The sequence below is a fragment of the Carcharodon carcharias genome, chromosome 4, assembly GCF_017639515.1.
Source record: "Carcharodon carcharias isolate sCarCar2 chromosome 4, sCarCar2.pri, whole genome shotgun sequence".
Classification (NCBI taxonomy): Eukaryota; Metazoa; Chordata; class Chondrichthyes; order Lamniformes; family Lamnidae; genus Carcharodon; species Carcharodon carcharias.
This window is the reverse complement of record NC_054470.1, coordinates 75,247,912-75,261,003: the sequence shown is the minus strand read 5'-3', so window position 1 is coordinate 75,261,003 and position 13,092 is coordinate 75,247,912. Positions and strand designations below refer to the sequence as shown.

At 40.4% G+C, this 13,092-nt stretch overlaps 1 protein-coding gene across 4 annotated transcripts in view; it reads right to left on the bottom strand.

The window, feature by feature from the left end:
• Positions 1 to 7,224: 7,224 nt before the first annotated feature.
• The window catches only part of LOC121276977 (ephrin type-A receptor 5-like), a 373,321-nt gene continuing 367,453 nt past the window's right edge, over positions 7,225 to 13,092 (bottom strand). For all 4 annotated transcript variants that reach the window (XM_041185740.1, XM_041185741.1, XM_041185743.1 and 1 more), the window contains one exon: positions 7,225 to 13,062. In XM_041185740.1, coding sequence (XP_041041674.1) covers positions 12,957 to 13,062 — 106 coding nt within the window. In that variant the 3' untranslated portion in view covers positions 7,225 to 12,956. The remainder of the gene's footprint in view (positions 13,063 to 13,092) is intronic.

Genomic DNA, 13,092 nt, shown 5'->3' with positions numbered 1-13,092 from the left:
AGGGAGCTGACTAACTTAAAATCAATAAAAGCAGAATGTTAAAATGAGAAAAAATGTCCATGTGTCAGAATGAGACACCTCAACATACAGATGATGACATTTTTTTCAAAACATTTTAATCTTTCTTTTAATTAATCATGGAAACCTCATCCCACCCTTGGATAAGATTTCCTCAAGTTGCAAAAGCTGCTTGACCGATTCACCCTCCTGCCAACCGTAACGTTGGACAGGCAGTGAAAAATTGCCATAATTTGCTACTGTAATGGCCTTAATAGGCCTCCTAATCATTGAGCACACTGCCAACTCTTGCCACCAAAATATTGCACGAGTGCGCAATGACATCGAGACACTTGCCCAACAGCATCACACATTATTTCATGCTCAAGTGCGTTGGGCACACATTCGCACGCCAAGCGGAAAAGCCCATGATGTCTGCATTTCACTGCCCCAGTCTGCCTTGACAGAAGTGCAGGAGGATCAGTCAGTAGCATGACTCCCATGGGCTCTAGCAGCCAGAGATCCTGGGCTATAAGCACCTCTGGAACCTGAAGAGGATATTCAGAAGCTTTCCACTAGCACTGTTCAAGTAGTGATAGCATCTCATAGGGTGAAAGTGGTTAAAAGGAACACTTCAAGTTCACACCTGCATGAATTTACTTGGTACAGCTTGATTTTTGGTGTACATTGAAATCTTTTTCACCACTGTCACTTTCATGTGCTCTTTGATTTCAAGGTAATTTCTGTTTAATGTTGACATTGTGGAAGTTGGTTCAAAATTTTCAAAATGACAAGTTTAAGGATTGTAAAGCAATGGAGCAAAGATTGTAAGTCTGTTAATGTGAGAGAGTCTGACCACATCCACATAAGAGTGTGTGCAGTGAGAAATCTCTGGGTGAAGTGCAGGGAAAAGAAGAATTCCTTGCATCCTGAGCTGCAAGATGAGATGCACGACGTATCTTGTGTCCTCCATCTTCCTCCTTAACACTTTCTTCATTCTGTACCACCAGCCCTCTTTGTTAAATGATGTTGTGGAGAAAGCAACATGCCACAATTATTGCTTGGTGAATATTGCTCTAAGACGCATCTTGTGATAAGGTGTTGTATGTGTTCTGCTGTTGAGTACTGGGGTTCCTAAGAAGTATCATCAGCTATGGTAGGATGAGGCAGTTTTGTCCCCAACCGACCATCTTATAAGATTGGTTGAACCAGAGGGTAGAGGGGATATTGGACTGGTGTAAGATGAAAGCATCCTGACAGCATGTTTCAGGGACATACCTGCATAAGTCTCTGGCTGCATCTGAGCTGAACAATAATGGAGTGGAAACCCTTGTAAATAACAGAGGCTCCTGTCTGGGCAGTGGGTGCCCTAATGTCTACACTGTGCTGTCTATGACATTCTGTACATGTGGAAAGCCATCCAGAGCTCCAAGCTCAAACACTCTGTCCAAGATTTAGGAGTTGGGAAGGAAATATTTTGACTGGCCATGGCAAATAATGCATCGGTGACTTGCTTGATGCCTTTAACAAGTAGCTGACCATGATATCCTTTATATGGATCCTATGGCAGCCTGCAAGGATTCAGAGATTTATGGACTGCACAGGCAAGACAAGACTGCCTTGTCCAGCAAGCATTTTGTCTTCCTGCAGGAGGCTGCAGAGGTCCATGAGCACCTGCTCCTTTGTCAGGACATGGAAACTGAGCCTCTGTTTGTATGCCCTATAGCAATGTATTCAGATCAAGTCCCCCTTCACTTTAAGCACACTTGTGCTTCGGTACCCAATCCCACCAAGTTGTCCTGGCGACCTTGCTGACCTGTGCAAAATGCAGACTTCACCTATTAAAATCACATTGGTTAACTGTATCACAGAATCATTGAATGGTTACAGCGGAGAATGAGGTCATTTGGTCCGTCATATCCAGCTAGTCCTATTCCCTTTCCCTTTCCCATAGCCCTGCAAATTTTCTCTCTTCAGGCACTCATCTAATTCCCTTTTGAAAGCCCCTATTGAATCTATCTTCATTACGCCCTCAACCACTCACTGCATATGAAAAAATTCCCCTTTGTAGGATTCCTATTTCCATAAATTTATGGATATATTCCATATGTTTCCAAGCTCTATAGCAGGAGACATATTGATACCATGACACGTTGTTGTCCATATTGCGACAGGTAGGATTGCGGAAAATTGGAGGCTGGCTCAACATTTTTATTAGTTCAACCCTTGCTTGATCCTTTTCTGCCTGGAGTGAGGGCTGGAGTGGGTTCGGGTTGGTGGGGCGTGGGAAGGAAAATGTAGTTTACAATTGAGGTCTTTGTTTCAAGCCAGGCCAGGTTGGTGTCAAGCACAGAATGTTTAGCTCCGATTTCAATTGGTGTAAGCCAGGCCAGGGGAGCTGTTAAAATATGATCAGTTATTTAGCCCTCTGATCCTGTTGCCTTCCCACGACATCCAGGTCTTAACCTGCTCATTTGAGGAGGCGAGCGGGACATAAGAAAGGAAGTGAGTCCCTAATATGAATATTCAAATCAGCTTTGATGATGCTATCCAGACTCAATCTGAAATTTTAGTTGAAGAGCTGAGTGGGGCAGTGGTGTCAGCATCTCCATCAGGTAAAACTGTTGGGAGGTGGAGCCTCAACCAGAGGAGGCCCAGAACGTGAGTCTTAAAGTCTTATTTCAGGTTTCCTTTTGGCTTAGGAAGAGCAGGCGAGCTTCTTTTCTTAAGGAAGCCTTGGGGTCCATGGCATCAAGCACTCCCTTCCCTATCATAGCCAGAGTCTTCCACCTGCGTTGATTGCTGAAGTCCATTCGCACAGATACCTGCTGCCAGATGCCCACTCTGATCCACTGGTAAGGTAAGCAGTATGGCCGGGTGTCAGACAAGAGCCTATAAATAATTATTCAAATAAACCTTGCCATTAAGAATATTGCCAGGTTCATTGCCCACTGTTGGGACCCCCGCAATCCTTCCTGCCCCCCCCCCTAAAAAGAATGAAGACTTTTGTGTAAGTTGGGGAATGTTTATGTGAGTCAGGACAAGTTTGTGTCAGTCAGGACAAGTTGCTACGTTCAGCACAATTTGTGGGGATTTGGCCTCTGTAAATTCTCCCGTAAAATGGATGGTTCTCTTCCAATTGTCTTCTTGATTCAGGGTCCATCAACTATATGGATAATTAATTTGACCTGCAGGCTCTCCAGACCTGGCAGAGGGTGGAGAGAAGAGAGGTAATTTAAATGAGAATGAAGGCAAGACATATAGCCAGAAACAAGTAAGAGAGCACAGACAGAAAATGGACCACAATAGGAAAAGAGAAGGAATGTAAACCAGAATGGGAAGAAATGAGGGAATGTAATTCTGAGTAGGGAGGAGAGCGAGTGTCATGCAAAATAAGGAGAAAAGGCAGAATATGAAACAGAATGGGGCAAAGCGAGGGAGTGTGAACCAGAATAGAGTGTAGGGAGGGAATGCGAAGCAGAATGAGGGAATAAGTGTGTGAATCTAAATGGTGGGGGAAAAGATTACATGCATCTTTCGTGGTCCAGAAAAGTATATTTCCTTTTGTTATTTCCACTAGTTGTAAAAATGTGGAGAAATTATTAAATCTATTACTTTTGCCTTAATGAGATGTAAGGAAATGGCAGATAAATTGAACAGGTATTTTTTATCGGTCTTCACTATAGAGGACACAAGTAACATCCTGGAAATAGCTGTAAATCAGAAAAGGGAAGGGAGGGAGGAACTCAGAAAAATTACAATCACCAGAGAAGTGGTATTGAGCAAATTGTTAGAGCTGTAGACTGACAAATCCCAAATCCTGATGGATTTCATCCTAGGGTCTTGAAAGAATTGGTTAGTGAAATAGTTGATGCATTGGTTTTAATTTTCCAACATTTCCTAGATTCGGGGAATGTTCCACTAGATCAGAAAATAGCAAATGTAACTCTTTTATTCAAAAAGGGAGGGAGACAGAAAGCAGAAAACTACAGGCCAGTTAGCTTAACATCTGTCATCGGGAAAATGTTAGAAGCTATCATTAAAGATGTTATAGTAGGGCACTTAGAAAAGTTTACGGTAATCAGGCAGAGTCAACATGGGAGATCATGTGTAACCAATTTATTGGAGTTCTTTGAAGGAGTCACATATGCTGTGGATAAGGGGGAACCAGTGGATGTACTATACATAGATTTCCGGAATGCATTTAATAAGATGTTACAACAAAGGTTATTGCGGAAAATAAACGCTCATGGTGTATGGGGATAACGTATTGACATGAATAGAAGGTTAGATTGCTAACAGGGAACAGAGAGTAGCCATAAATGGGTCTTTTGCTAGTTGGTGGGATGTAACGAACGGTATGCCACAGGGGTCAATTCTGGGGCCTCAACTTTTTACAATGTTATATAAATGACTTGGATGAAGGGAATGAAGGAATGGTTGCTAAATTTGCTGATGCCACAAAGATAGGTAAGAAAATAAGTTGTGAAGAGGTCGTAAAGAGGCTACAAAGTGACATAAATAGGCTAAGTGAGTTGGGAAAGACTTGGCAAAGGGAGTATAATGTGGGCAAATATGAAATTGTCCAGTTTGGCAGGAAAAATAAAAAAGAAGCATATTATCTAAATGGTGAGAGCTCTGAGATTCAGAGGGATCTGAATGTCCTAGTGCATGAAACACACCTAGCATGCAGGTGCAACAAGTAATTAGGAAAGTTAATAGAATGTTATCGTTTATTTTGAGGGGAATTGACTACAAAAATAGGGAGGTTATGCTTCAGTTGTACGGGGCACTGGTGACACCACATCTGGAGTGCTGTGTACAGTATTGGTCTCCTTATTTAAGGAAAGATGTAAATGCATTAGAAGCAGTTCAGCGAAGGTTGACTAGGCTAATACCAGGAATGGGTGGGTTGTCTTATTAGGAAAGGTTCGACAGATTAGGCTTGTATCAGCAGGAGTTTAAAAAGAGTAAGAGGTGACTTGAACAAAACTTCTAAAATCCTGAGGGGTCTTGATAGAGTGAATGTGGAGAGAATATTTCCTCTTGTGGGAGAATCTAGAACTAGGGGTCACTGTTTAAAATTAAGGGGTTGCTCATCAAAAACAGGGATGAGGAGAATTTTTTTCTCTCAAAAGGGTTGTAAGTCTTTGGAACTCTCTTCCTCAAAAGGCAGTGGAAGCAGGATCTTTGAATATTTTTAAGGCAGAGCTAGATAGATTTTTGATTAACAAGGGGGTGAAAGGTTATCGGAGGTAGGCGGAAGGTTACAATGAGATCAGCCATGATCTTATTGAATGGCGGAACATGTTTGAAGAGCCGGGTGGCCTACTCCTGGTCCTAGTTCATATGTTTGTATGTTCATATGTAGGTATTATCCAAAAGGTATAAAACATCCTAATTCCTCTTCAACAAAATTAGATGTGGCCACCTGACAGATACACAAATATCAGACATACTTGACGCAGTCATTTTCTGATCAATGTTGGCATATGTACGTCTCAATGTCTGATATGAATGGGCAAGGCTTCCAGCCAATTGCACAGATTCATAAAATTCCCTGAGAAAGCTGTTTTAAGAATTGCAATATTTTCCCAAATTTGACACTTATAATAAATAAGCTCCGATTAGCTCTTAAGAAGAATCATACGGACTCGAAACACTAACTCTGTTTCTCTCTCCACAGATGCTGTCAGACCTGCTGAGTTTTTCCATCACTTTTTGTTTTTATTTTGAGATCGATTATATTTTAAGGCCAGGATATTGAGGTCGGCAAGCAGGGGGCGGGACCCACTCGCCATGTAAAATAATGTGGGATGACGTCGGGCGGAACTCCCGACATCACCCCGCGTCATTTCCATTTTCAGGTCAGTGAGGGCGCAGCCAAATCAGCTGTGCGCCCGCCCACCTGCCAATGGACAATTGAAGCCATTTAAAAAATAATTCAAATTGTTCATGGACCTGTCCATCCAACCTTAAGGTTGATGGGCAGGCTGGGAGTCCTGGCAGGCTTCAAAAGAAGCATGAAACCTCATCCTGCCCATGGATGAGGTTTCATGAAGGTTTTTAAAATTTTAATAAAAGTTTGAATAAAAGTGATGGACGTGTCTCAACTCATGTGACAGTGTCACATGAGGAGAAATGTCAGGGAAATTTTATGTTTGTGCATTGACCAATTTTGAATTTGGCGTTGATCTCTCTGAAGCAGCATTTAGCCTCAGGGAGATGAATGCGCTCTTTCGCATGCATGTGGGAAAGAGCCCACTCTCGGCTAAGGGAAACCCCACCCGCCCTCACAGGGAGTGCCTAGCGCTTCCTGGCGGATGTCACGCTGGGCGGACATTAATTGGCCCGCCCAAGTATAGTGGCGGCACACCCCCAATTGGGAGTGCCGATCGGAGGTGCGCCTGCACATGCCCGATCCTGCACCACCCCTCCCTCCAAACGGGGGGAAAATTCTTCCCTAAATAATGGAAAGGTTTATTTCTTGATAATTTAATCAGGGCAGTGAAGTGCATTGTAGCCTGTGAAATATTTAAGTATTATACTACAATTGGTGAGACCACACCTGGAATACTGTGTATAGCTTTGGTCTCCTTATTTAAGAAAGGATATAATTGCATTAGAAGCAGTTCAGAGAAGGTTCACTCGATTGATTTCTGGGATGGAGTTACCTTATGAGGAAAGGTTGGACAGGTTGGGCCTGTATCCATTGGAGTTTAGAAGAATGAAAGGTGATCTTACTGAAAAATATAAGATCCAGAGGGACATTGAGAGGATGGTTTCCCTTATGGGAGACCAGAACTAGGGGAGGCAGTTAAAAAATGAGGTTTCCCATTTAAGACAGAGATGAACAGAATCTTTTTCTCTCAGAGGGTTATTAGTCTGTGGAATTCTCTTCCCCAGATAGCAATGCAGGGAGTGCCATTGAATATTTTTAAGGCTGAGCTAGATACATTTTTGATTGACAAGGGAGTTGAAGGTTATAGGAATAGATAGGAAGTTAGAGTTGAAGCCACAATCAGATCAGCCATGAACTTATCAAATGGTGGAGCAGGCTTGAGGACGGCCAAACGGCCTATTCCTGCTTCTAATTCATATGTTTGTATGTCCGTATGCCATTTGTTTTGCATGATAAATAAATTGAGGTTCACAAAAAATGCTGATATAAAAATTTATTTTTTATGAAAATATAAAATTTCATATCTTACACTACAAAAACATGTACACAAACAAAATACAGACAGTGTCAGGATACTGTTCTTAAAATAAATAAAGCACACTAAGGTTGTTATTAAGGTTTCAGCTAGTTGTAAACAACTCAAAGCAAAATGTAAGCCTTATAGCATGAATGTGTGATTGCTTGTTACTCAGTAAATGTAAGCTTGAAATGCTGCTGATTGGATACTAGGCTTCTACTGTAATTTGCTTTGCTATGTGAGAAATGGAGTTCCTTTCCCCTAAGTTGTCTCAGTTTACACATTACTTACAAAAGCATCCATGTTCCTTTAGAAATCCCTATGTGCTTCCAAATAACTTATCATCATGATAGCATTGGGAATTGCTTTACATTCTTGCAACGGTTTAATGGAGAACTACAAATAATTACACACTTTATCCTCTTCATTTAAAGGAGACTTTTCACACCCCAGCCCTTCACTTCATTATCTGATTGTAGTTGTCTACTGACCAAGATGAGCTTTTAAAAGTTACATACAACGTGGTACAATCCATCTTAACCATCTCCTGCACTTTAATGCAAAACTGCTTTCAGTTCTCCCTATACTGCCATATTAATTGCTCTCATGCAATTTTTAATTGTTCTATCCCCTCTCCTGCATTATTTTGTTCAGTGTTTGTAATCAGTGTTGTAATATTTAAAATGGGATACAATATTTTGTCCTCATTTCTGCTAATAAACTCACCATATCTTTCTAAATTATTTCACAAAGTTGCTCTGTATTTGCATTGCCACTGTGATTTTTTGGGGAAGTGGGTAAATTTATTTTCTTATCAAGGTGAGGGATGCCAATGCTGGAAAACCGAACATTTCTTTCAACTTGAGTAACTAAGTTCATACTCTACTAGGTTAGATATACATAGTGACATGCAGAGCAAAGCTTCATTTACTCCACCCAGCAATCTGCCTCCACTCCAACCCAAAAAACAGTGGAATTGGATTCCACTTTTGCACCATTCCACACCATATGCACTTTCAGCCTGATGATTTCTGTCAAATTGTAAAGGGCCCACTAGGAACTTGGTTGAGGCTGTTCAAAATCAGTGACGGCCACTACAGATGAGATGCGCCGATCTCCACAAAAGTGCAAGTGGGCCCCACATGCGGGCTCCTGGCCTAGCAGGTTGGTTGGAATCTTACAAGAAGCTGTTCATGAAGGGCCTCACCAACACCACCCTCTCAAGGACATGGATGGACAACAAAAATGCTGGCCTTGCTAGCAATGCTCATATTCCATGAAAGAATAAAAAAGGAGGGAAATTCTATTTTTTTTTTCAAATCCTTGGTTCAGCTGCAAAGAGGTTGATAGTGTTGGAGGGAGTCTCAGCATGCATAGGTGCTTCAGAAAAACATAAAAGGCCACACCAGAATTTTCACTTTAAGCACTGAAACACAGAAAACATTGCTGCATTCAAGGTTTGAAGTTATTTTGTACTCTTGGATAGCAAATAGAAACATAAACCTCAGTGCCTCTATCAAATTTTTCCACTTATATCTAGCTCAGACCATGCATTGCTCAATACTGCAATGTTACTGGAGCCACAGTGGCATGATGAGAAAGAGAAGCACAGAGGCAATGTAGTGGAGGGTCTTTGTGGTTTGCCCAGCAAATATATGGAGACCTGTCCAAATCTCATTCACATGTGGATCGATTTAATTGGCCGAAATCATTAATCACTTGGTAACTGGCTCAAATTGGCTCAGTGGATTTACCATCCCATTACCCTGATGCCTAGTCTTTTTGCAGGGGCCTATTAGGTGGCTGCACGCCTCCCTCCCTGTGCTCCAATTAATGTGCAAATTGAGGTCTTAGAATCAATCAGGACCATGAACCCTCTGAACAACTTTGCTGGTGACGGAGACTTAAGTGGCTCCAGAAGGGTAAGTTTAAAATTACCTTTTTGGGGCCAGGAGAATCTGGAGAGCTTCTCTGGGCCCAACAAAAATGCTCTGAGCTACAGTTGGCCCGGAACCTGATCACTCCCCCAGAGTGCGCCCCCAGTCCCACCTCACCACGATCATTGCCCACCCTGGACATACCTTGCTGCTGGCTGCACCAACTCCAAGCGCGCAATATCATCCCAACCTATAGCTGTCAAACTGCATCCAGACGCCCAGTTGGTCCCTATGACTATCTAATTCTACTAATTGGCTTTAAAATGGATCCAGTCTTTTGGCTGGTGGAATGGCAAATCGCAAGCCTGCTCCACTGGTTGGCTTTCTGAAATTTAAAAGGGGCTATCACTCATTTCTTAGTTATCAAACGTGACGTATTTTGATGTATTTCAATGATAAATAAACACAGTTCCACATGTATAAATTTCTTCTCTCTATCTATTTTTGATCATAAATTTCACCTCCAGGTCTATGTAAGGTTGGCAGCAAACAGAATATTAAAAAAAAAACACAAAATAACAGTGCAATGCTGAATATAGTTGGCACTACAAAGAAGATGAGAAACACAGAGACTATTTTTATACAGAGCCAGATATCCTTTATATTCATTTTAGTTAAAAGATAGTATAAAGAAGACTCCTCGGCTTTCCTTAATTAAATTATTTTCCTTTTTACAGTCAGTCTGGAATTAATTAACATCTTGGCTTTTGTTCTTAATGAGCTCCTAAATGTTTAAATGACTCTGGCTTGTTTCAGTGTATATTAATTGAATGAGCTAATCTGATTTGCAACTTCAAATTCTGGACAATATTTTATGCAAATGACAAAATTAGATTACCATCTTGAGTGCTGATGTATAAACCTAGGATCAAGAGCAGGCCATTCAAACCCTCAAAATTGTTCTGTTACTCAATGAGATCATGACTGATCTGAATCCTAACTCCATCCATCTGCTGCCTTGGCTTCATATCAGTTAAGACCCTTGGTTAGCAAAATCTAATGATTAGTTGTTCTAGCATCCACTGCTTTTTGTGGGAGAGAGTTCCACAATTCTAACACTGTTTGTGTGAAGAACTGTTTTGTAATTTCTTTCCTAAATAGTCTCTGGTTTTAACCCCTTGTTCTAATCTCTCACCGAGCAACAAAGTTTCTCTCTTTCTAACCTATCAATTCATTTCAAAACCTTAAAAGCCTCAACTCTATTATCATTTAACCTTCTGTATTCCTGGGAATAAAAACCTAGTTTATGTAATAATTCCTCATAATCTAACATTGGAGCACTGGTAACATTCTGGGGAATCTGTGCTGCACTCCTTACAAGGCTAATATATCTTTCCAAGGTGCAGTGCCAATGGATGTACACAGTGCTCCAGATGTGGCCTAACCAGGCATTGTATAGCTGTAGCATAATTTCCATCTTTTAAATTCTAGCTATCTAGATACAGAGGCTAACATTCCATGAGGTGTTTTGATTATTTCTTGTACCTGACCACCACCACATTTTAGTAATCTGTAAACAAGTACCCTTGAATTTCTTTGGACCTTCACTCTTCCTAGCTTTACACCATGTAAAAAGTGCACATGTCTATCCAATTTTACTCCAATATCGATGATTTAACACTTACCTATGTTGAAATCCATCTACCACAGATTTCCCGCACACTCAATCTATCATATGGCTACTCGTAATTTTTTGTTCCTGTTTACACTATTTAGTATATCACCAATCTTTGTGTCCTTGGCAAACGGGAATCTATGGTTCTTCATTATGTTACTCAAGCCATTAATAAATATAATGATTAGCTGAGGCCTCGGCACAAATCCTTGTGGGATAGCACTTGTCACTTCCTCCCATTTCAAATAAATACCCAGTTTTCCTATTCTGTCTTCTATTGCTGAATCAATCTTCTGATCAAGTCAATTGTTTTCCTTCAATTCTGTGAACTTTTAACAGTCTCTTATTTGGAAGCTTATCTAATGCCTTCTGGAAATCCATATAAACTACATAATTTCCCTGTCTGCTACTTTAGTTGCTCCCTCAAAAAAACTCAGTTAGATGCTCAGTTACTCTGTCCTTCATTATAGATTACAATAACTTCTCCACAACAGATGTTGGACTAACAGGGCTATAATTTCCTGGTGTCTCTGTCACTCCTTTTTTGAGTAATGGAGTTACATTTGCAGTTTTCCAATCTGAAGGGATAATTACTGAATCGAGAGCACTTTTAAAGATTATGGGTAAAGCATTTGCAATTTCCTCACCTACTTCCTTTCAAACCCTGGAGTGGGAACTATCAGGGCCGGGTGATTTGTCATTTTTGAGTGCCATTATTTTTCTAATATATGTTGTGCCACGATGCCCTTAGCTGTATGAAAACAGCACCTCACTGGATTATTGAAATGCAATGAATTACATGTACTCTCTGTATTTGCATGACGGGTACAGACTAAATTTGCCACAGGAAGTTAGGTTCAGTCTATTTCAGTCTAATTATACTTTTAATAAAGTGGTAAATAATTCCTGCTAAACAACCTCTCAGCATTGAAAATTGACTATTACATGTGTGGGTTCTCATTCTTTCAGGTATTAATTATTGTTGGAGATTTAAAAGAAAATTACTTTTCCTTTCTGTCCCTTTTATCTCTCTTTCTTACTTTGATCTTTAACTTCCTCTTTTTATTTTGCTTTCTGCACTGATTTGACATTGAATTCACCCACTTTACCTTGCACTTCTGTCTTGGTTCTTGTGCTGTTGCTTTCACAATCCTTCAGTCTGATTAATTAAGGAGTTACCCAGTTGCTTGCCCTGTTTATTCAGGTCCCAGATGTTTTCCTTCCCTCGCTGTGACATTATTAGCATGCAAGGGCAAGCCTAATTTATGGCCAGTACAGAAAATTATGGCTCATAATCTCTTTGCAGAGCACTCCATTACCAGCACAAGTTAAAGAGTACTATTGCAAAACACTTCTCAACATTGCATACTGACCAGAACAAAAAGCAGGGTCCTTAAAACAAAGTTTTAAGAAAGTGTCACTCATTTTAGTCAAATCATACAGTTAGTTTTGTTCACAGAGAAAATTCTGTACCCTGCAGTAGCAAACTGTACAGTATATACACATGAATATTCAAATATAGCAAGAGCAAAGTAAATATGTACGTTTTCAAATAACGTTTTTCATTACGCGCTAACATTTTTAATCAATAAATACATACTGAGCAAGACTGAGTCAAGCAAAGACTTTATACACTACGTTCTATAACTTATTAAATACAGCATGTTATAACTGCACTTATAATTTACAAAACATCTTACTACTAAGTAGTAAACTCAATATTGCTCTTCAATACACAACTGTTGGTCATTAAGACTTGATACAGGAAACTTACGTAAACTATTATGGATCTACTGCCATTTCTCAATGAATTGAAATTATCTAGAAAGTCAGATGCTCCCAAAGGAGAATTAAGAGTACTTTAATACAGGAAAAATGTTAAAGGTGCCAATACGAACTTACAGAGAAGGAACATGTGTGCCAAGGTATTCAGTGCTGCTCGGTGTGAAAGTAAATGGATGAACTGTACCCCTTATTGAACCTGTCTCCATTCTCTCTGTTCCAGTGATGATGATTCCAAGGTTTAGGGATTTAGCGAATTCAAATACTGGAACAGTAAGGTGAGCATTAATTGCTTTCTGTTGTTCCAGATATTCATTGCTCCTCCCCCTCCCCCCAACTTTTGCATCCAGGAATAAATACAAGTCCCAAATCAGGAAAAATAAAAGTGCTGAATGGCTAGTGACAGCTCAAGCGATTGTAATAGAGTCACACAGGCATCATGCCATTCATAAACTGGACTCGCAGCTCCTGAATACTGTTCATGATCTTCTTTTGGTGGCCAGCAAGACCCACACCAATTCTCTTCAAATCTCTGTGGGAATACAATGCAGCAATTTTTTAA